Raw genomic sequence first — 25,052 nt, forward strand, 5'->3', positions numbered from 1 at the left:
TTAAAGGTCATGGGCTAGAAGGGATCCAGCTTTTGTCAAGTTAATGTCAGATATGACTTTTCATAGCAGGTTCAAAGACCTTACGCAGCAGGTTAGGATAATTAATGTAGCTTGTTTGGAGAATTAGGTTAAGGTTAGGAAAACAGTTGGGGTTAGCTTAAATATATATTGTCAAACTTTTGAGGGTAAAACTGACCGGTAGTGCACGGAAGGGCAGCAGTACAGGGGAATCCGAGACAGTATTCTAAAACTTTTGACCGGTAGTGTGTTACATATATATATATAAATTGGGGTGGCAGGCAGCCTAGTGGTTAGAGCGTTGGGATATTAACCGAAGGGTTGCTGGATCGAATCCCCAAGCTGACAAAGTAAAAATCTGCCGTTCTCAATGAGGCAGTTAACCCATGGTTCCTAGGCCGTCATTGTAAATAAGAGTCAGTTATTGTAAATAACTGACTTGCCTAGTTGAATGAAATACATTTCAATTAACAGGTGTTCCTTCTTAAAAGTAAATTTGTGGAATTTCTTTCCCCCTTAATAATGCACCTGAGCCAATCAGTTGTGTTGTGACAAGATAGATAGCCAGATTTGATAAAAGACCGTCCGTATTATGGCAAGAACAGCTCAAATAAGCAAAGAGAAAGGACTGTCCATCATTACTTTAAGACATGAAGGTCAGTCAATATGGACTATTTCAAGAACTTTGAAAGTTATTCAAGCGCAGTCGCAAAAACCATCAAGAGCTATGATGAAACTGGCTCTTATGAGGTCCACCACAGGAATGGAAGACCCAGAGTTACTCCTGCTGCAGAGGATAAGTTCAATTGGGTTACCAGCCTTAGAAATTGCAGCCCAAATAAATGCTTCACAGAGCTCAAGGAATAGACACATCTCAACATCAACTGTTCAGAGGAGACTGTGTGAATCAGGCCTTCATGGTCGAATTGCTGCAAAGAAACCAGTACTAAAGGACACCAATAATAAGAAGAGACTTGCTTGGGGCAAGAAACATGAGCAATGGACATTAGACCAGTGGAAATTTGTCCTTTGGTCTGGAGTCCAAATTGGAGATTTCATTAGTGTCACGTCCTGACCTTAGTTCCTTTTTTATGTCTCTGTTTTAGTTTGGTCAGGGCGTGAGTTGTGGTGGGCATTCTACGTTTTTTGTTCTAGGTTTTGTATTTCTGTGTTTGGCCTGGTATGGTTCCCAATCAGAGGCTGCTGTCGATCGTTGTCTCTGATTGAGAACCATACTGCCTGTTTTCCCACTATGATTTGAGGGTAGTTATTTTCCGTTTTCAGTGTTTTCACCATACGGGAGGGACTGTTTCGGTTTTCCTTTATTCTCTTGTTCGTTTGTATTCAGTGTTCAGTTTATTAAAGGCATCGTGAACACGTACCACGCTGCGCTTTGGTCTACTCCTTCTTCCACCAACGACAATCGTTACAATTAGGCTGCTGTCTGTAGTTATTTGCCTCAGTATATTTCATGATGTGTAACAGGGCAATGATGTGACCAATCTGTGATTCAGGGAATTATTATTTAGTAAGCATAATAAAGACCATTTCCAGCGGTGGTAATATCACTAGTAGCTGATCCGTCGTCGGTATAGGGGAATCATTTTTATGTTCATGTAAGATTTAAATGGAGGAAGCTGATCAGAGAGCAGCGCTGCTTTTCTTTTGATCCTATCAGTATCAACACAGGGTCTAACGACACACTTAGTCTCTCTTCTCGGTGTTTTGGGATCTTCAGCCATTACATTTATCCCTCTAGAGGAATTATCTTCCGGCTTTGTTTAGTGACTTACTTCAATATATTTTTGTAACTCACCAAATTTGTTAGTGCTGACAAACACGTCTCTGCATCCAACAGTTGTTTCTCCAGAATAGAACACACAAACTCTGGTCCACGCGCATTTGTCTGACGCGAATGCATCTCCTAGCGTACAGAACTGACGCATTCATGTTAGCCGGACATACTATCACCAACCTGATAGATTACTGTCCACATTTGCCTCTACTACCAATTTCACCATCAGTTTACTAGCCAGACACTACAGATGAGCCCTTTGGGTCTATATGAGATGTCATCTGGCTGCATAGATCATTGCATACGTTACACAGCTTATTACATTTAAAGTATATTCCACCCCTGCAGATCCATGATGTTGATAAACCTGAGCTGGTAGCTCTGATAGGGCAAGTGTTTGAGTCGTATGTAACAGAGCACCACACGACTGACATCATGCAGATCCTTCTGGCGCTTGATGAAGATGCCCACTACTCGGTGGTCAGCAACACCATGACGCTATTCAAAGCCAACATGGAGGTGGGAGACTACTTTAACGCCTACCCCAGCGAGGGGTAGACGTCAACATCTTCAACAACGCCCTTCACAGATCCGCCAAGGCGGTGTCAGTGAACTCAACACAGCAAGGCTGCCACAAGTTCAAACACCACCTGCATGCCCGAATCACAGGTAAGAGGCCCTTAACATAGAGATCCAATTATATTAGTAGAGGGACTATATTATAGACCCTCAAAGTTCCAGAATGGGGTGAAAATGGCAGCCACATTGGTCAGTGCAAAATCCAAACCAGCAGAGCTATGTTTGGCAGCAAAACAGTTCATTCAGTCTCATTTACTGCCTTTAAAAAAGCATAGCTGATATGGCTGACTTGCTTAAACCAAATGTGGTTTCTTCTGACAATTGAGATGAACAAACTATGGCATAAGGGGACAATGAGTGGATAAGAGGCTATCCGTAATTTTGATTAAGACATTAATGAGCGAGCGAGGATGGACGTAGTCAATGTTCAGCACTTTTGAAATGTACAGCGATAGAATTCAGAACGTGGGCCGTTCTTACAGTATTCTCCCTGTACACCGTAGGATAAAGAAAGGGGGATATAAGCAGACAATAAAAGCTCTTAAAATATCCGATGATGGCATTTCTCTAAAACAAGCTATAGGCTAAATAAATGTGCACCGCCAAGTCAGAACAGAAGGCTAAGTTATTAGGGGTAAAGGGAGCAAATTATTAGGGTGAGGCACATGAACAGTTTACTGCACAACATACACTTAGTATTGCTTTCTTAGCTACCGTATACAGTGCATTTGGAAAGTATTCAGACCCTTTGACTTTTTCCACATTTTCTTACGTTACACTCTTTTTGCATTAACTCTTTTGACTCATTACTTAAGCTGCTGCTATTCTTTATTATGTATCCTGTTCCCTAGTCTCTTTATTCCTAGTTTAATGTACAGTTCATTCGGAAAGTATTCAGACCCCTTTTTTTTTTTAAATTGTTACGTTACCGCCTTATTCTAAAATGGATTAAATGAAAATAACATATTAATCAATCTACACACTATACCCCATAATGACAAAGCGAAAACAGGTTTTCATATTGTTTTGCAAATGTATTAAAAAAAAATACAGAAATACTTTATTTACATATGTTCTCACTCTTTGCCCTGAGACTCTGAATTAAACTCAGGTGCATCCTGTTTCCATTGATCATCCTTGAGATGTTTCTACAACTTGATTGGAGTACATCTGTTGTAAATTCAATTGATTTGTCACGTGCGTTGAAATGAGCGGACCAAGGCGCAGCGTGCGTAGAGTTTCACATATTTTAATAAATCGAAACTCACCAAACAAAACAAACACAAACGAAACGTGACGTTCTGGGCTGCTCACAGGCAGCTACACAAAAACAAGATCCCACAATCTAAGGTGGGAAAAAGGGCTGCCTAAGTATGATCCCCAATCAGAGACAACGATAAACTGATTGGGAACCATACTAGGGCAACAAAGAAGTAGAAACATAGATTTGCCCACCCATGTCACACCCTGACCTAACAAAATAGAGAATAAACAAGGCTCTCTAAGGTCAGGGCGTGACATGATGTCTATATAAGGTCCCAAAGTTGACAGTGCATGTCAGAGCAAAAACTGAGCCATGAGGTTGAAGGAATTGTCCATAGAGCTCCAAAAAACAGGATTGTGTTGAAGCACAGATCTGCAACATTGAAGGTCCCCAAGAACGCAGTGGCCTCCATCATTCTTAAATGGAAGAAGTTTGGAACAACCAAGACTCTTCCTAGAGCTGGCCGCCCAGCCAAACTGAGCAATCGGGGGAGAAGGGCCTTCGTCACGGAGCTGACCAAGAACCCGATGGTCACTCTGACAGAGCTCCAGAGTTCCTCTGTGGAGATGGGAGAACCTTCCAGAAGGACAAGAATCTCTGCAGCACTCCACCAATCAGGCCTTTGTGGTAGAGTGGCCAGACGGAAGCCACTCCTCAGTAAAAGGCACATGACAGCCTGCATGGAGTTTACCAAAAGACACCTAAAGACTCTCAGACCATGAGAAACAAGATTCTTTGGTCTGATGAAACCAAGATTGAACTCTTTGGCCTGAATGCCAAGCGTTATGTCTGGAGGAAACCAGGCACCATCCCTACGGTGAAGCAGGGTGGTGGTAGCATCATGCTGTGGGGTTGTTTTCAGCAGCAGGGACTGGGAGACTAGTCAGGATCAAGGGAAAGATGAACAGAGCAAAGAACAGAGAGATCCTTGATGAAAACCTGATCCAGAGTGCTCAGGACCTCAGACTGAGGCGAAGGTTCACCTTCCAACAGATCAATGACCCTAAGCACTCAACCAAGACAACGCAGGAGTGGCTTCGGGACCCTTTCCAACTTGACAGAGCTTTAGAGGATGGGAGAAACTCCCCAAATACAGGTGTGCCACGCTTGTAGCATCATACCCAAGAAGACTCAAAGCTTTAATCGCTACCAAAGGTGCTTCAACAAAGTAAAGGGTCTGAATACTTATGTAAATGTGCTATTTCAGTCTTTTTCTTTAAACATTTGCAAAAATGTATAAAAACCTGTTTTTTCTTTGTCATTATGGGGTATTGTGTGTAGATTGATGAGGAAAAAATATATGTAAATCATTTTAGAATAAGGCTGTAACATAACCTAAATGTGGAAAATGTCAAGAGGTTTGAATACATTCCGAATGCTCTGCACTCCTTGTCACATTACATAATTTATGCAGCAGCATACAGTACAAGACATTTTTGGACTCACCTTGTTGTGCTGTGTTCATGTGAACAGGAAGGTCGTGCAGAGGTCCTTCGTGTCTTCAAACGTTGTCATTTAAAGTTTGGCATTCTCTGGATTTATGGCACTTTCAAGACAACTAGGAACTCTGAAAAAAAATCAAGATTGAATTATGACGTCAGTGATAGGGGCCCACGTTCCCGACTTGGAATTCTGAGTTGGATGACTGTTGCAAACTTATTTTCCCAGTCGGAGCTTGTTTCTTTCAGAGTTTCCAGTTGACTTGATTTCCCAGTGATTTCCCAGAATTTCCAGTTGTTTCAAACACAGAAGAAGTCATGCTGGATTGGCAGCGTGGCCAATGTTGAATGTTTATCCTTTTAAGCTTGGAAAAGAGCCCCTTAAACCCAGACTTGGACCCACACACTCACTCCACTGAGTAGCAGGCTAGTGATTGCTTTGCAATGCTTGCAGTTAGCCACTGATTCCTTTCAAACCACTCATTACTGAATTTGCGATTTCCACCTTCTTGTGTAATGTTTATGTCCAACGGCCGATGAACACCGATACGTTTTATCTATAATTTATCTTCATATGACAAGGATTGAAAAGGATATGACAGTAGATTGTCAACTTCCTTCATGATGATTCACCATTCTTTTGTTCTGTTCCACTATTCCGACCAGCAAAATAAAGTTCTGAACCGCTTTGAACCAAAACAAAGTACCGGTTTATACATTTTCCTGTGTCAGCCGTCCTAGGTCAACCTCCACACCAAATTACTTTAGCCATTGTGCACTGCAGTCTGGGGTCTCACTGGTACAGACAGCAGTGTTATAATTAGCCAGAAGATGCGCTTCAAAGGGCTCTTGGTGATGTAGCCGTGTGTGATCTGCTGGGGAATGTTACTACTACACGGCAATGTTTAAGGTCAGACCAATATCTTTCTCCTCGGGGTATGCTGGGCTCTTTTGATGACTCGATGTTTTCAACATGTTGCTCGCTCGAAATACAAAGTATGTCTCTCTGTGGAGAGGACCGCTGTATGTGGGCTGCATCTTAAATCGGAGTTGTCTAATCTCACTGAGAAAATGGACAGGGCTTCGTGTAAAAGCACTGAAGATGTGGACGTACAATGTGAATGCCATTTAAGATGCTAGGTGGAGAGAGATGATATGTTCCGTGAGTCCATGATAGCATTTGGTGGGCTGGAATATTGCATTGGATCCACCATAAAGGCCTATTTTCCATTTATATTTTGTCAGTGCGTGGGATGTAAGAAGAGCAATGTCACCTATTGAAACAAATCCAAATCCAATTGTATTTGCCACATGCAACGAATACAACGGGTGCAAACCTTACCGTGGAATGCTTCCTCGCAAGCAATGTTCCCTCCAAATGTTTTCATCACTGAGCACATTTCTATTCTGCTGAGTGCAAACTTGAACATTGTGAAAGTTCTGTGCAACTTCCAGGGCGAGTTTACTGTGAACACTGAGGCTGTACCCGATTTAAGTTAGTTTTAACAGTGGTCAAGAAGGCTACTGTGGCTAATTGATCATAATGTAGGCATACCAGAGTGGCCTACCATCAAAAACAATCAAGAAAATGCATCCCATAACATTTTAACATGGAAATAGCTGTTCTATCATTCAGCCTACAGTAGCAGCCCATGTGTGGTGTTCAATGTAGGTCTACATTCCATGAGACCTTTGAAGAAAAGCTGCAGGGCTCGACATGAACCTGTTTATCCCCTTGTGACTGAAAATCTTATTGTTTGATGCATAAAACAACTTTACAAAATAATATGCAGCATTATTCACATACCATTATTACACAGAATCAGACAAGTTATACTACCCTCTGCCTATTGGCTACTTAGCTTATTCATGCCTATCTCAAAATACAACACTGCCTCTTTAAGACAAAAAAAAACCTCTTTACCTGTCTCACTTTTCTACGATGTCAAGAAATGCACACATTTTGTGCTCTTGTATGAAGCAGTCACGCCCTCCTTGCTGACTACAAATGATCTATAAATGGGCTAATATCTCACTAACTAGCAAAGGATATGAACAAAAGTGCACAAGTTGCTACATGTAGCTCTCACTTTGATCTCAAAACAAACGCAATTTAATCACAACCGGTCATGCTGTAAAAACAGTTCAGTTCAAAGTGAATGGCACAGATCCATATCTGGCAATGGTCTATTTTGCATTTAGGCCTATTCCGGTTCTGATTGTTTATGGCACACGGGTCTGTGTAGAGTACGGGCCTGAGTCGTGCAGTGTCAATGCAATATAATCCTACACCGATGTGTCCTGCCTACAACAAAATATCTTGCATAGTTCGTTCGTATTGCATATTAAATATTGCATAGTTCGTTTTGGTTTCGATATGTTGCATTGAAAGTGGGTAATATTGTGTTGATTCGATCACAATTCCCATAGGAAAGGGAAACATTGATAGTGTTAACTAACATGGAACACTTTAGTTTAATCTCGTGCTTCTCTGTGCGGGCTGATATTTGTTCTGCACGCAGTCCCGGGGAGCTGCGCAGTGGTGGAAAAAGTACTCAATTATCATACTTGAGTAAAAGTAAAGATACCTTAATAGAAAATTACTCAACTAAAAGAGAACTCGCCCAGTAAAATTCTACTTGAGTAAAGGTCTAAAGGTATTTGGTTTAAAATATACTTACGTATCAAAAGTAAATGGAATTGCTAAAATGTACTTAAGTATCAAAAGTAAAAGTATAAGTCATTTCAAATTCTCTATATAAAGCAATCCAGACAGCACCATTTTCTTGTTTTTTAAATTGATGGATAGCCAGGGACACACTCCAAAACCCAGACATCATTTTACAAACGAAGCATTTGTGTTTAGTGAGTCTGCCAGACCAGAGGCAGTAGGGGTGACCAGGGATGTTCTATTGATTAGTGTGTGAATTGGACCATTTTCCTGTCAAAATGTAACGAGTACTTTTGGGTGTCAGAGAAAATGTATTTTGTAAAAAGTACATTATTTTCATTAGGAATGTAGTGAAGTAAAAGTAAAAGTTGACAAAAATATAAATAATAAAGTAAAGTACAGATACCCCAAAAACTACTTAAGTAGTACTTTAAATCATTTTTACTTAAGTGCTTTACACCACTGGAGCTGTGTGCCCCCATAAGCTCGCAGCTTAGTGGGAACATTGCTTACAAGATCTTAACCAATAATGCAGAGTTTTTTAAAAAATTAAGTAAGAAAATATTTTCACAAAAAAATACATTAAAAAAATAAAAAATTGTAACACAATAAAATAACGGTAACGAGGCAATGTGCGGGTGTACAGATTGATCAAGGTAATTGAGGTCATATGTACACTGCCGTTTTTGAAAGACAAGCAAACATTTTTGTCCATTAAAATAACATCAAATTGATCTGAAATACAGTGTAGACATTTTTAATGCTGTAAATTTACTATTGTAGCTGGAAACAGCTGATTTTTTATGGATAATCTACAATATCTACAGAGGCCCATTATCAGCAACAATCACTCCTGTGTTCCAATGGCATGTTGTGTTAGCTAATCCAAGTTGATCATTTTAAAAGGCAAATTGATCATTAGAAAACCCCTTTTGCAATTATGTTAGTCACAGCTGAAAACTGTTATCCTGATTAAAGAAGCAATACAACTGGCCTTCTTTAGACTAGTTGAGTATCTGGAGCATCAGCATTTGTGGTTTTGATTACAGGCTCAAAATGGCCAGAAACAAAGCACTTTCCTCTGAAACTCATCAGTCTATTCTTGTTCTGAGAAATGAAGGCTATTCCATGCAGAGAAATTGCCAAGAAACTGAAGATCTCGTGCAATACTGTGTACTACTCCCTTCACAGAACAGAGCAAACTGGCTCTAACCAGAATAGAAAGAGGAGTGGGAGGCCCCGGTGGACAACTAAGGAAGAGGACAAGTACTTTAGAGTGTCTCGTTTGAGAAACAGACACCTCACAAGTCCTCAACTGGCAGCTTCAATAAAGAGTACCCGCAAAACACCAGTCTCAACATCAACAGTAAAGCGGCGACTCCGGGATGCTGGCCTTATTTTAGATGAATTCAGACTATTTTTAGAAGTGTATACTGACTATGTTGTTGCTACGGCGTCTCAATAGGAACAAACAGTAATATTTAACATTTTTAAGCAAAAGGGAGTATGTGAGGCACAGACATTTACTTCGCCTAACTAAGTTCTGCTAGGAGCAAACCAAACCGAGTATGCGGGCACTTTTAAGCCCTTAGAACTCTCTCCATTAGGTACTTTTATCCACTGAAAATCAATACTGTAGGCTACTTAACAGATGTACAGCAAGGCAAAAACTTGTGCCAGATGTGTAGGCGAAGCATTTTTTTTTTTGTAGTGTGTTTTATTTGACTCATGCAAGATGTAAGCGCTCTCCTCAATACAAGAGTGGGTAGAGATCCCCATCTGGTGGTGTACATTGAGCATGACAAGTAATGCTGAACTTGAGCACATGACGGCACACATTTAGTCCCTTGTACTCCAGGACCTTGGTCACACTGGTGCGGATGACCGTGTCTGTTACGAACAGGAAGTGACCCGCGTTCCGAGACTTGGGGATTTTGGTGCAGTTGTAATATCAATTTTGATTTAAAGTCTAGTCCAGTGCTCCTTGGTCTATTTGATGTCCATAACCTTAACCTTCTCTGCTGAATGTGTCATCACGCCTCAGATCTTCCTCTGTGTCCAGAGCTCACCAAGGAGAACATCCCCAAGTCTCGGAACGCAGGTCACTTCCTGTTCGTAACAGACACGGTCATCCGCACCAGTGTGACCAAGGTCCTGGAGTACAAGGGACTAAATGTGTGCCGTCATGTGCTCTAAGTGCCGTCATGTGCTCTCCCTGCAAACCGACTTGCCCACCTACTGCCGGATGGAGCTCCCGCCTACTGCCCCAACCAGGACCTCTGCAACTCCAAGTTTACCTGCCACCAAGTTCACCTACCCAGCAGCTTGCAGGGACTAACCGCAGATTAAGATCCATGAGCAGGTGATTGACTGGCTGGGGGACAAGGGGCTGTAGCTCTGTTTTACACATTGTATAACCCTACTGTGGGTTGAAGGTGGAATAGCCTGTTAAAGAACATCTGCAAACAGAAATTGTAAGCCTATATTTGATCAGACTGCGGCCCCCCTTTCCCTGCTGATCTGGGTGTCCAGGTTCAGGCTGTCTGTGGGCAGTATTCCATGGTGGTCATTCTGGAGGATGATCTGATGGACATCTGTAAATCAGGTAACACTGGTCACTATGACTTCACTTCCCACTGGGCACAGATGTCAATTCAATGTCTATTCCACGTTGGTTCAACATAACTTGATTCAACCAGTGTGTGCCCAGTGGGTTATCACTATGATGCAGTATTACAGTTGGCGTCACAGTGTGATTTGTTACATAAAGGACGTTGTCATATTATGGGATTTTTTAAAAACAATTATTTTGTTTTGCAGAGGTGACATCATTATGTTGCCAGGTAGATTGTGACATCACTGAGTATTGGAATTCCACAGTGTGATGTGTGACCAATGATGTCATAATACTGTATGATATATGGATGTTACATTGGGGTGTCATTTTGTTTATGATAACATCACAATACTGTATGATTGGCTTTCACCCAAGACTAAGTCATAATAAATGAATAGGAGTCGTTTTTAATGAATAGGAATGTTTTTAAAGGGATTAGTGACATCACAATGAATGTTGGGCTGATTTTCTAAAATCTCATTATTGTAATTAATTAGGCTCGGTCCTCCCCTCCCGCTCCGTGGCTCGACGACTCATTGCGAGCTCACAGAACAGGGCTCCGGGCAGCTGAGCGGAAATGGAGGAAAACTCGCCTCCCTGCGGACCTGGCATCCTTTCGCTCCCTCCTCTCTACATTTTCCTCCTCTGTCTCTGCTGCTAAAGCCACTTTCTACCACTCTAAATTCCAAGCATCTGCCTCTAACCCTAGGAAGCTCTTTGCCACCTTCTCCTCCCTCCTGAATCCTCCTCCCCCTCCCCCCCCTCCTCCCTCTCTGCAGATGACTTCGTCAACCATTTTGAAAAGAAGGTCGACGACATCCGATCCTCGTTTGCTAAGTCAAACGACACCGCTGGTTCTGCTCACACTGCCCTACCCTGTGCTCTGACCTCTTTCTCCCCTCTCTCTCCAGATGAAATCTCGCGTCTTGTGACGGCCGGCCGCCCAACAACCTGCCCGCTCGACCCTATCCCCTCCTCTCTTCTCCAGACCATTTCCGGAGACCTTCTCCCTTACCTCACCTCGCTCATCAACTCATCCCTGACCGCTGGCTACGTCCCTTCCGTCTTCAAGAGAGCGAGAGTTGCACCCCTTCTGAAAAAACCTACACTCGATCCCTCCGATGTCAACAACTACAGACCAGTATCCCTTCTTTCTTTTCTCTCCAAAACTCTTGAACGTGCCGTCCTTGGCCAGCTCTCCCGCTATCTCTCTCAGAATGACCTTCTTGATCCAAATCAGTCAGGTTTCAAGACTAGTCATTCAACTGAGACTGCTCTTCTCTGTATCACGGAGGCGCTCCGCACTGCTAAAGCTAACTCTCTCTCCTCTGCTCTCATCCTTCTAGACCTATCGGCTGCCTTCGATACTGTGAACCATCAGATCCTCCTCTCCACCCTCTCCGAGTTGGGCATCTCCGGCGCGGCCCACGCTTGGATTGCGTCCTACCTGACAGGTCGCTCCTACCAGGTGGCGTGGCGAGAATCTGTCTCCTCACCACGCGCTCTCACCACTGGTGTCCCCCAGGGCTCTGTTCTAGGCCCTCTCCTATTCTCGCTATACACCAAGTCACTTGGCTCTGTCATAACCTCACATGGTCTCTCCTATCATTGCTATGCAGACGACACACAATTAATCTTCTCCTTTCCCCCTTCTGATGACCAGGTGGCGAATCGCATCTCTGCATGTCTGGCAGACATATCAGTGTGGATGACGGATCACCACCTCAAGCTGAACCTCGGCAAGACGGAGCTGCTCTTCCTCCCGGGGAAGGATTGCCCGTTCCATGATCTCGCCATCACGGTTGACAACTCCATTGTGTCCTCCTCCCAGAGCGCTAAGAACCTTGGCGTGATCCTGGACAACACCCTGTCGTTCTCAACTAACATCAAGGCGGTGGCCCGTTCCTGTAGGTTCATGCTCTACAACATCCGCAGAGTACGACCCTGCCTCACACAGGAAGCGGCGCAGGTCCTAATCCAGGCATTTGTCATCTCCCGTCTGGATTACTGCAACTCGCTGTTGGCTGGGCTCCCTGCCTGTGCCATTAAACCCCTACAACTCATCCAGAACGCCGCAGCCCGTCTGGTGTTCAACCTTCCCAAGTTCTCTCACGTCACCCCGCTCCTCCGCTCTCTCCACTGGCTTCCAGTTGAAGCTCGCATCCGCTACAAGACCATGGTGCTTGCCTACGGAGCTGTGAGGGGAACGGCACCTCAGTACCTCCAGGCTCTGATCAGGCCCTACACCCAAACAAGGGCGCTGCGTTCATCCACCTCTGGCTTGCTCGCCTCCCTACCACTGAGGAAGTACAGTTCCCGCTCAGCCCAGTCAAAACTGTTCGCTGCTCTGGCTCCCCAATGGTGGAACACACTCCCTCACGACGCCAGGACAGCGGAGTCAATCACCACCTTCCGGAGACACCTGAAACCCCACCTCTTTAAGGAATACCTAGGATAGGATAAAGTAATCCTTCTCACCCCCCTTAAAAGATTTAGATGCACTATTGTAAAGTGGCTGTTCCACTGGATGTCATAAGGTGAATGCACCAATTTGTAAGTCGCTCTGGATAAGAGCGTCTGCTAAATGACTTAAATGTAATGTAAATGTAATTAAAATTGTCAACAAGACGATGTCACAGTGCATGGAGTAGTTTGTCAGTGATGGAATCCCCTGTATGAATTGTGAACTGGATCTAGTGTTGAAAGCCAACTTTATTGAAGTGAACAATGAGCAGACCATGGCAGCTCTGGTCTTAGAGGACATGCAGAAGGAGTTTGACTAGCTCTGGGACAATTGCAAACATGACCCTATAGCTGGTACATAGAAACTAACCTAACTAACTGTTGCCATATAGATTTAAATACTACTTTTACATTTATTTAATAGTCATTATTACATGATAAATACTATGAGATGAGATGGACATGAAGAGTTTATGGAATTTGATTGGTGTTCTTTTTCCATTCCGAAGGCAGGAAGCAGATTCTCATGAGTCTGTGCCCACAGGTGTTTGGAATGTACGTAGTTAAGTTATCTGTTGCTATGGTGTTAGCCGGTGGGGTGCAAAGAATTAGATCCCTTTGGAACAAAGGTAAGAGGTATGTATCCTTGTTCTAAACATGGGCCCATTTCTCTCACATACAGTTGAAGTTGGAAGTTTACATACACCTTAGCCAAATACATTAAACTCAGTTTTTCACAATGCCTGACATTTATTCCTAGTAAAAGATTCCCTGTCTTAGGTCAGTTAGGATCACCACTTTATTTTAAGAATGTGAAATGTCAGAATAATAGTAGAGAGAATTAATTATTCTGCTTTTATTTCTTTCATCACATTTCCAGTGGGTTAGAAGTTTACATACACTCAATTAGTATTTGATAGCATTGCCTATAAATTATTTAACTTGGGTCAAATGCTTCAGGTAGCCTTCCACAGCTTCCCACAATAAGTTAGGTAAATTTTGGCCCATTCCTCCTCACAGAGCTGATGTAACTGAGTCAGATTTGTAGGCCTCCTTGCTCACACAAGCTTTTTCAGTTCTGCCCACAAATGTTCTGTACGATTGAGGTCAGGGCTTTGTGATGGCCACTCCAATACCTTGATTTTGTTGTCCTTAAGCCATTTTGCCACAACTTTGGAAGTATGCTTGGGTTCATTGTCAATTTGGAAGACCCATTTGCAACCAAGCGTTAACTTCCTGACTGAAGTCTTGAGATGTTGCTTCAATATATCCACACAATTGTCCTTCGTCATGATGCTAACTATTTTGTGAAGTGCACCAGTCCCTCCTGCAGCAATGCACCCCCACAACATGATGCTGATACTCCCGTGCTTCACGGTTGGGATGGTGTTCTTCGGCTTATATCCTCCCACTTTTTCCTTCACACATAGCGGTCATTATGGCCAAAAAGTTTTATTTTTGTTTCATCAGACCAGAGGACATTTCTCCAAAAAGTAGGATCTTTGTCCCCATGTGCAGTTGCAAACCGTAGTCTGTTTTTTATGGCGGTTTTGGAGCAGTGGCTTCTTCCTTGCTGAGCGGCCTTTCAGGTTATGTTGATATAGGACTCATTTTACTGTGGAAATAGATACTTTTGTACCTGTTTCCTCCAGCATCTTCACAAGGTCCTTTGCTGTTGTTCTGGGATTGATTTGCACTTTTCGCACCAAAGTACATTCATCTCTAGGAGACAGAATGCGTATCCTTCCTGAGCGGTATGACGGCTGCGTGGTCCCATTGTGTTTATACTTGCATACTATTGTTTGTACAGATGAATGTGGTATCTTCAGGCATTTGGAAATTGCTCCCAAGGATGAACCAGACTTGTGGAGGTCTCCAATTTTTTTTGCTGAGGTATTGGCTGATTTCTTTTGATTTTCCCATGATGTCAAGCAAAGAGACACTGAGTATGTAGGTAGGCCTTGAAATACATCCACAGGTACACCTCCAATTGACTCAAATTATGTCAATTTGCCTATCAGAAGCTTCTAAAGCCATGACATCATCTTCTGGAATGTTCCAAGCTGTTTAAAGGCACAGTCAACTTAGTGTATATAAACTTCTGACCCACTGGAATTGTGATACAGTGAATTATAAGTGAAATAATCTGTTTGTAAACAATTGTTGGGAAAATTACTTGTGTCATGCACAAAGTAAATGTCCTAACTGACTTGCCAAAACTATAATTTGTGGAGTGGTTGAAAAACAAGTTTTAATGACTCCAACCTAAGTCTATGTAAACTTCCGACTTCAACTGTATCTTATATACTGCAAATAACCGTGTCCATGTTAATATCTGATTCTAGATCTGTAATTAGGTCTTTGTTTAGGCGAGTTTCATCTTCTGCAGGTGGGAAGTTTCTGAAGTACGCTGCTAAAATCACTCCCCTCTCAGTCCTCACTGCTGGGATCTTCTCTCCTTCCGCAGGTCTGTCTGCCCTCTTCTGGTGCATCTGATACAGTGCACTTTGCTTAGAAGAATCCATGAAATAACCACTTATAGTAGTAAAAAATGCAGTGTGTGTCACGGTGGCAGCCGTGAAGGACTCTTGGGAGTGGCATCTAGAGGCAGGAGCTCTGTTGTTCAACAGCATCAAAGAGCACGACCGCACCACTATCCACGGAACCATGGAGAAGCAGACCATCACTGTGGTCAAGGTGCAGGGTAAAGAAAATACACTTTTTATATGTATATAGTCATAATATCATTCCAGAGGGCGATTCTATAAAGCCTCTTGCTCTACTGCATATAATTCCTATCTTGCACTCAAAATTGGTCTTTACTTCTGTTGTGGGTTGAGAGTGAAACATGTCGAACACGATAATATCAGTAGGCATTAAAAAGATAATGACATAATGACACATAATGCGTCTTTCTTTTTGCTTCATTGATTTTTTTGTGGTCTATTTCCCTCTGTATTTCCCTCTGTATTTCCCTTTGTATTTCCCTCTGTATTTCCCTCTGTCTTTCCCTCTGTCTTTCCCTCTGTCTTTCCCTCTGTATTTCCCTCTGTATTTCCCTCTGTCTTTCCCTCTGTCTTTCTCTCTGTATTTCCCTCTGTATTTCCCTCTGTATTTCCCTCTGTATTTCCCTCTGTATTTCCCTCTGTATTTCCCTCTGTCTTTCCCTCTGTATTTCCCTCTGTCTTTCCCTCTGTATTTCTCTCTGTCTTTCCCTCTGTCTTTCCCTCTGTATTTCCCTCTGTCTTTCCCTCTGTCTTTCCCTCTGTATTTCCCTCTGTCTTTCCCTCTGTATTTCCCTCTGTCTTTCCCTCTGTATTTCCCTCTGTATTTCCCTCTGTATTTCCCTCTGTATTTCCCTCTGTATTTCCCTCTGTCTTTCCCTCTGTCTTTCCCTCTGTATTTCCCTCTGTCTTTCCCTCTGTCTTTCCCTCTGTCTTTTCCTCTGTATTTCCCTCTGTCTTTCCCTTTGTATTTCCCTCTGTATTTCCCTCTGTATTTCCCTCTGTATTTCCCTCTGTCTTTCCCTCTGTATTTCCCTCTGTCTTTCCCTCTGTATTTCTCTCTGTATTTCCCTCTGTCTTTCCCTCTGTATTTCCCTCTGTCTTTCTCTCTGTCTTTCCCTCTGTATTTCCCTCTGTATTTCCCAGCATTGTGTGTAAACTGAACACCGGGACAACCATCTCGGCAGCATCCAACCCTTAAGGGCCAGGAGGACCCCAACGTGCCTGTGTCGGTCAACGTGGTCCTTGCCAGATCCCTGCTCAGCCGTTTTGACCTGGTCCTTGTCCTACTGGATGTTAGAGATTGATTCAGACCTGGAAAACCAGGTGGTAGGACTCTCCGGCCAATTAATGACATAGGATCAGTTGAAGTACAGAACAGGGATCAAATAAAACCATCTCTCTAGAAGTGGAGTGTAATAGCACTGCTCTTAGTGCCTGAGATATCCACCAATTACAGAGGAGAATCACTGGGATATGATATCGTTAAGGTAAGCTACGCTGCAAATTAGACTTGAGACCTCGTCTGGTCTCTTCCCCGGTAGCCAGCACATGATGATTTGCATAATATAATTCCCACACTACTTGCATGAGGAAGAGCTATGTTGAATAAAAGCCAATGATGTATACTCTCTACGTCATCGCCCCAGTTTAATTGGTGCTCTGTGTCATTATCAAGACGACCACTCAGAGCTGTGGTTACTGAAGGCCGGGTCCTACTCATTAGGGAAAAATGTAGCAAAAAATGTTTTGCAACTGAAAACAATTCTTAATAAACAAGTTCAGGTAGTCCCTTCCTGTTTTCAGTCCTTCTGTCTGGTGACTTGTAAGTAAGCATTTCACGGTAAGGTTGTATTCGGCACATGTGACAAATGCAAATTTGATTTGATAATGAATACGACCCTGATAATAATAACGCCTTCATCTGCCCTCCAGGAGCTCCCAGCCAGTCACAGGAGTATCTGTGGTGCATGGAGAAGATGAAGGCCTATATCTGCCTTACCAAGGGGCTGCAGCCGCGGGTGTCTGAGGAGGCCAACTCCATTCTGTCCAGAGGCTACTACCAGTTGCAGAAGCAAAGCGACAGCAGGAACGCAGCCCACACCACCGACCGCATGCAGGAGAGCCTCAGCCGCCTCGCAGAGCGCGGGACAAATATAATATCATTATTTTCCTTCTGCACTCAATTAAGTTTAGGTAATTTACTAAGGTGTTTAGTATTTACTGAAACTGTAATAATTGATATTTAGAATAATATTTATGTTTCCCTTGGTCCCTTGCAGCACGTGACAGGTTGATGTTTCCATGTGGAGGATGCTGTTGTCGAGGTCTCTGTCACGGAGTGCACTGCGCAGCTAGGAAACCGTGATATGACATCACATTTTGCAATTTCATTGAGTGTAATGTCATTAGCCCAACACTTCAGGACACGCATCACATGAAATGGAAATGGAAAGGCAAGTGTCTGGGAGATTGGTTGTGTGTCTGAGCCTTAGGGGGCGCTCTCCTGTCCCCAGTCAGCAGTACCGGACACAGTGTCAGTTCGTTCTGGAGGGACTCCAGCTCCTACACGTCCTCAACAAGGAGATGGAGAGGCTCTCAAGGTGAGACGATGAGCGCCAGTTATAATTGTGGAGACTCAAAGGACAACGTTTTGTGGTGTATGAACCTATGCAGAACTGGAAAATGGGAAACCTATCAAGAGTACGAAATGCCCAGACTAAGCACACACACATACTATTTTCAAAATACACTGAACAAATTATATAAATGCAACATGCAGCAATTTCAAGGGTTTTACTGAGTTACAGTTCATATATGGAAATCAGTCAATTGAAATAAATTCATTTGGTCCTAATCTATGGATTTCACATAACTGGGAATACAGATATGCATCTGTTGGTCACAGATACCTTTAAAGAAAAAAGGTAGGAATGTGGATCAGAAAACCAGTCAGTATCTGGTGTGACCTTTATTTGCCTCATGCAGCACGACACATCTCCTTCACATAGAGTTGATCAAGCTGTTGATTGTTGCCTGTGGAATGTTGTCCCACTCATGTTCAATGGCTGTGCGAAGTTGCTGGATATCGGAACTGGAACACGCTGTCATACACATCGATCCAGAGCATCCCAAAGTTGTTCAAGGGGTGACATATCTGGTTAGTATGCAGGCCATGGAAGAATTGGGACATTTTGAGCTTCCACAAATTGTGTACAGATCCTTGCGACATGGTATTGTGCATTATCATGCTAAAACCTGGTCTGATGGCGGCGGATGAATGGCATGACAATGGGCCTCAGGATCACGGTATTTCTGTGCATTCAAATTGCCATCGATAAAATGCAATTCTGTTCGTTGTCCGTAGCTTAAACCCACCACCACCACGGGGCACTCTGTTCACAACGTTGACATCAGCAAACTGCTCACCCACACAACGCCATACACGCTGCCTGCTATCTACCCGGTACAGTTGAAACTGGGATTCATCTGTGAAGATGACACTTCTCCAGCATGCCAGTGACCATTGAAGGTGAGTATTTTCCCACTGAAGTCGCTTACGACACACCGAACTGCAGTCAGGCCAAGACCCTGGTAAGGATGACGAGCACGCAGATGAGCTTCCCAGAGAGGGGTTCTGACTGTTTGTGCAGAAATTCTTCAGTTGTGCAAATCCACAGTTTCATCAGCTGTCCGGGGCGCTGGTCTCAGACGATTCCGCAGGTGAAGAAGCCAGATGTTGAGGTCCTGGACTGGCATGGTTACACCTAGTCTGCGGTTGTGAGGCCGGTTGAAGGTACTGCCAAATTCTCTAAAACTACGTTGGAGGCAGTTTATGGTAGAGAAATTAACATTCAGTTATCTGTCAACAGCTGTGGTTGACATTCCTGCAGTCAGCATGCCAATTCCTCTGTCTCAAAACAAGAGACATCTGTGACATCTGTGGTATTGTGATAAAACTGCACATTTTAGAGTTGCCTTTTACTGTCCCCAGCACAAGGTGAACCTATGTAATAATCATGCTGTTTAATCAGATTCTTGATATGCCACACCTGTCAGGTGGATGAATTATCTTGGCAAATAAGAAATTGTCACTTACAGGGATGTGAACTAATTTGTGCACAACATTTGAGAGAAATAAGCTTTTTGTGCGTATGGAACATTTCTGGGATCTTTAATTTCAGCTCATGAAACATGGGACCAACACTTTACATGTTGCGTTTATATTTTTGTTCAGTATAAATCCCACTTATCAGAAGCATCAGAAGCCTCCTCCCTAAGTTTGTTTTACTCACTGCTTTAGCACACTCTGCTAACCCTGATGTCCTTGCCGTGTCTGAATCAAGGCTCAGGAAGGTCAACAAAAATTCTGAGATTTCCATAACCAACTATAACATTTTCCGTCAAGATAGAACTGCCAAAGGGGGAGGAGTTGCAGTCTACTGTAGAGATAGCCTGCAAAGTAATCATACTTTCCAGGTCCATACCCAAACAGTTCGAACTACTAATTTTAAAAATTACTCTCTCCAGAAATAAGTCTCTCACTGTTGCCGCCTGCTACCGACCCCCCTCAGCTCCCAGCTGTGCCTTGGACACCATTTGTGAGTTGATCGCCCCCCATCTAGCTTCAGAGTTTGTTCTGTTAGGTGACCTAAACTGGGATATGCTTAACACCCCGGCAGTCCTACAATCTAAGCTAGATGCCCTCAATTTCACACAAATCATCAAGGAACCCACCAGGTACAACCCTGAATCTGTAAACAAGGGCACCCTCATAGACGTCATCCTGACCAACTGGCCCTCCAAATACACCTCCGCTGTCTTCAATCAGGATCTCAGCGATCACTGCCTCATTTCCTGTATCCGCTACGGATCCGCAGTCAAACGACCACCCCTCATCACTGTCAAACACTCCCTAAAACACTTCTGCGAGCAGACCTTTCTAATCGACCTGGCCCGGGTATCCTGGAAGGATATTGACCTCATCCCGTCAGTTGAGGATGCCTGGTCATTCTTTAAAAGTAACTTCCTCACCATTTTAGATAAGCATGCTCTGTTCAAAAAATGCAGAACTAAGAACAGATACAGCCCTTGGTTCACTCCAGACCTGACTGCCCTTGACCAGCACAAAAACGTCCTGTGGCGGACTGCAATAGCATCGAAAAGTTCCCGCGATATGCAACTGTTCAGGGAAGTCAGGAACCAATACACGCAGTCAGTCAGGAAAGCAAAGACCAGCTTCTTCAGGCAGAAATGTGCATCCTGTAGCTCTAACTCCAAAACAAGAACAAGAACAAGAGCACCTCCTCCCAGCTGCCCACTGCACTGAGGCTAGGTAACACGGTCACCACCGATAAATCCATGATTATCGAAAACTTCAACAAGCATTTCTCAATGGCTGGCCATGCCTTCCTCCTGGCTACTCCAACCTCGGCCAACAGCTCCGCCCCCCCCCCGCAGCTACTCGCCCAAGCCTCTCCAGGTTGTCCTTTACATAAATCCAGATAGCAGATTTTCTGAAAGAGCTGCAAAACCTGTACCCGTACAAATCAGCTGGGCTTGACAATCTGGACCCTCTATTTCTGAAACTATCTGCCGCCATTGTCGCAACCCCTATTACCAGCCTGTTCAACCTGTTCAAATCATTTATATCGTCTGAGATCCCCAAGGATTGGAACGCTGCCGCAGTCATCCCCCTCTTCAAAGGGGGTGACACCCTGGACCCAAACTGTTACAGACCTATATCCATCCTGCCCTGCCTATCTAAGGTCTATGAAAGCCAAGTCAACAAACAGGTCACTGACCATCTCGAATCCCACGTACCTTCTCCGCTGTGCAATCTGGTTTCCGAGCCGGTCACGGGTGCACCTCAGCCACGCTCAAGGTACTAAACGATATCATAACCGCCATCGATAAAAGACAGTACTGTGCAGCCGTCTTCATCGACCTGGCCAAGGCTTTCGACTCTGTCAATCACCATATTCTTATCGGCAGACTCAGGAGCCTTGGTTTTTCTAATGACTGCCTTGCCTGGTTCACCAACTACTTTGCAGACAGAGATCAGTGTGTCAAATCGGAGGGCATGCTGTCCGGTCCTCTGGCATTCTCTATGGGGGTGCCACAGGGTTCAATTCTCGGGCCGACTCTTTTCTCTGTATATATCAATGATGTTGCTCTTGCTGCGGGCGATTCACTGATCCACCTCTACGCAGACGACACCATTCTGTGGACACTGTGCTATCTAACCTCCAAACGAGCTTCAATGCCATACAACACTCCTTCCGTGGCCTCCAACTGCTCTTAAATGCTAGTAAAACCAAATGCATGCTTTTCAACCGTTCGCTGCCTGCACCCGCACGCCCGACTAGCATCACCACCCTGGATGGTTTCCGACCTAGAATATGTGGACATCTATAAGTACCTAGGTGTCTGGCTAGACTGTAAACTCTCCTTCCAGACTCATATCAAACATCTCCAATCTAAAATCAAATCTAGAGTCGGCTTTCTATTCCGAAACAAAGCCTCCTTCACTCACGCCGCCAAACCTACGCTAGTAAAACTGACTATCCTACCGATCCTCGACTTCGGCGATGTCATCTACAAAATAGCTTCCAATACTCTACTCAGCAAACTGGATGCAGTTTATCACAGTGCCATCCGTTTTGTTACTAAAGCACCTTATACCACCCACCACTGTGACCTGTATGCTCTAGTCGGCTGGCCCTCGCTACATATTCATCGCCAGACCCACTGGCTCCAGGTCATCTACAAGTCCATGCTAGGTAAAGCTCCGCTTTATCTCAGTTCACTGGTCACGATGGCAACACCCACCCGTAGCACGCGCTCCAGCAGGTGTATCTCACTGATCATCCCTAAAGCCAACACCTCATTTGGCCGCCTTTCGTTCCAGTTCTCTGCTGCCTGTGACTGGAACGAATTGCAAAAATCGCTGAAGTTGGAGACTTTTATCTCACTCACCAACTTCAAACATCTGCTATCTGAGCAGCTAACCGATCGCTGCAGCTGTACATAGTCTATCGTTAAATAGCCCACCCAATTTTAATTACCTCATCCCCATACTGTTTATATTTATTTACTTTTCTGCTCTTTTGCACACCAATATCTCTGCCTGTACATGACCATCTGATCATTTATCACTCCAGTGTTAATCTGCAAAATTGTAATTATTCGCCTACCTCCTCATGCCTTTTGCACACAATGTATATAGACTCTTTTTGTTCTTTTTTTTCTACTGTGTTATTGACTTGTTAATTGTTTACTCCATGTGTAACTCTGTGTTGTCTGTTCGCACTGCTATGCTTTATCTTGGCCAGGTCGCAGTTGCAAATGAGAACTTGTTCTCAACTAGCCTACCTGGTTAAATAAAGGTGAAATATATATATTTTTTAACTTATAACATCTCCCCACCAACATATTATCTCTAAACCCTAGCCCAGTGAAAATACTGAATACAATTCTCCGTGAAGGATTAAGAATTCCCTCTCATATACAGTGAGTCATTGTGCTTTCTTTAGGCTGCAGAATAATGGGCCATGCTCCCCTAAAGTAGAACATAAAAATGTACTCCTCTGCACAACACAGTGATCTGAGCTTTGGTTGTCATTACGTAGAGAAGAGCTCCAACGCTCCAATAAAGGGTCCGTGGTGCTCTGACATCACCACAGACTCAGAGAGTGGACTGGACTGGTTCCACTCACTCGCCACTCACTCGCCAGCCCAGTGGGGGAACATCCACACAACACAACCGCAACATCCACACAAGATAACCACAACTCTTCCTCAAAGCAGGCCCGAAACCTGCCATCTAGACCATCTAGAGCAGGCCTTCTCCACAGACTCCCTGCCCTCCCACAGCACACCTCGAGCAGGGAAGAAATGCAACTCAAAGAAGAACTATGTCCCTTGTAACCTTCCGTCTGGAGACCAAGACCCCTCTGATACTGTGGGGGCATGGGGAGAAGAACTGCACTCTTAGTTCACAGGGTTCACATTCACAGGCAAGAGAGAATATGTCCCACACTAAACCTCTCCCCTTATCCTGACAGCTCAGACTTTCAAACAGAGCATAGAGGTCCACATAGCAAAGCAAACCCAGAGAATAGAGACAATCATAACATAGCTTCTTCTGCTACAGAGAAAGACTGAACAGAAAAGGGAGAGTGAGAAACAGTGTTACAAAGACAGGCCAGCAGAGGGCAGCAGTGCAGCCAAGAAGTCGAGACTGAGGGTTCAGTCTGACGATAAATACTTTTTCACTGAGGTGTCATGTGACCTGAGCCCAGAGGTCCCAGGGCAGAGGGTGGTAGTGGTAGTGGGGGTAGGGGTCATGGGACAGAGCAGAAACGCCAGCAGCTGCTGAGCAGACCAGGCAGTATGGCTCCAGGTGAGAACAGATGTACATCAACAACCCCCACAGAGGCCCCACCACCCCCAATTCAAGCCAGACCACCCAAAGCTCGCTGTGGCGGCCTCTACCCTGGCCAAACTCTCCAGGTTCTCCTCCACAACCACAAAAGACCAGGAAGTTTACAACCCCAAAAACAACTCCTACATCAGGGGCTTAGGTAACCTCCTCCATAGAGCTTAAAGCAGGGCAACAGGACACAAGGACACAAGCTATCACCAACATACAACAGAGGACAGGGACGCAAGCTAAAGCCTCTACAGAGGATAGGACTGAGGCTAGGGTTAGTGGAGGCAAAGACTTATGGACAGTCAACAGTAAGGGCCAGACCCCTGCTGGAGATTCTGCTGGCAACCCTAAAAAGAGGAAGTGTTTTGGGCTGGGCTTTACTCTGGCTTCTCTATGTTCTGCTCCTCCAACTTCGATGATGATGATTTGGATGTGGACTGGGACAAGGAGTCAGTGAAAAAAGCAAAAATGACACAATGTTTGAAACAGTAATGTACTGAATAGTATTTGTGACTTGTCACTGTGTGTGTATGTAACGGATGTGAAACGGCTAGCTTAGTTAGCGGTGCGCGCTAAATAGCGTTTCAATCGGTTACGTCACTTGCTCTGAGACCTTGAAGTAGTAGTTCCCCTTGCTCTGCAAGGGCCGCGGCTTTTGTGGAGCGATGGGTAACGATGCTTCGTGGGTGACTGTTGTTGATGTGTGCAGAGGGTCCCTGGTTCGCGCCCGGGTATGGGCGAGGGGACGGACGTAGAGTCATTCTGTTACATGTACCTGCATGCGTGTGTGTTGTATTCTCACAAATTTGTATAAATATACAGATCCGTGTTTGATAATGAGATTCATGATTGACTTGATGTCGTACTGCTAGCTATTGAACAGGAATTATGCCATAGATACAATCTTGTGAAACTATTTATTCTCTAAATTAAACCTGTCACAATATTTTTTAAATTTAACTAGGCAAGTCAGCTGAGAACAAATTCTTATTTACAATGACAGCCTACCGGGGAACAGTGGGTTAACTGCCTTGTTCAGGGGCAGAATGACAGACTTCTAACTTGTCAGCTCGGGGATTCGATCCAACAACCTTTACAGTTACTGGCCTAACCACTAGGCTACCTGTCTCTAACCACTAGGCTACCTGTCTCTAACCACTAGGCTAACTGTCTCTAACCACTAGGCTACCTGTCTCTAACCACTAGGCTACCTGTCTCTAACCACTAGGCTACCTGTCTCTAACCACTAGGCTAACTGTCTCTAACCA

General features: G+C 44.1%; 1 protein-coding gene across 1 annotated transcript; it reads left to right on the forward strand.

The window, feature by feature from the left end:
- The first annotated feature begins 52 nt into the window (after window positions 1-52).
- mcm9 (minichromosome maintenance 9 homologous recombination repair factor) lies at window positions 53-23,730 on the forward strand. The gene is given in 18 exon segments (XM_035774291.1): window positions 53-91; window positions 2,162-2,365; window positions 2,368-2,482; window positions 9,811-9,928; window positions 9,930-10,047; window positions 10,299-10,380; window positions 13,011-13,062; window positions 13,064-13,200; window positions 13,356-13,456; window positions 13,458-13,486; window positions 15,204-15,316; window positions 15,410-15,544; window positions 16,493-16,548; window positions 16,550-16,651; window positions 17,237-17,493; window positions 17,867-17,953; window positions 23,160-23,313; window positions 23,506-23,730. Coding segments are annotated over 18 exon segments (2,124 nt in total).
- Window positions 23,731-25,052: the final 1,322 nt, after the last annotated feature.

The sequence above is a fragment of the Oncorhynchus keta genome, chromosome 8 (assembly GCF_023373465.1).
Source record: "Oncorhynchus keta strain PuntledgeMale-10-30-2019 chromosome 8, Oket_V2, whole genome shotgun sequence".
In the NCBI taxonomy this organism is placed as follows: domain Eukaryota; kingdom Metazoa; phylum Chordata; class Actinopteri; order Salmoniformes; family Salmonidae; genus Oncorhynchus; species Oncorhynchus keta.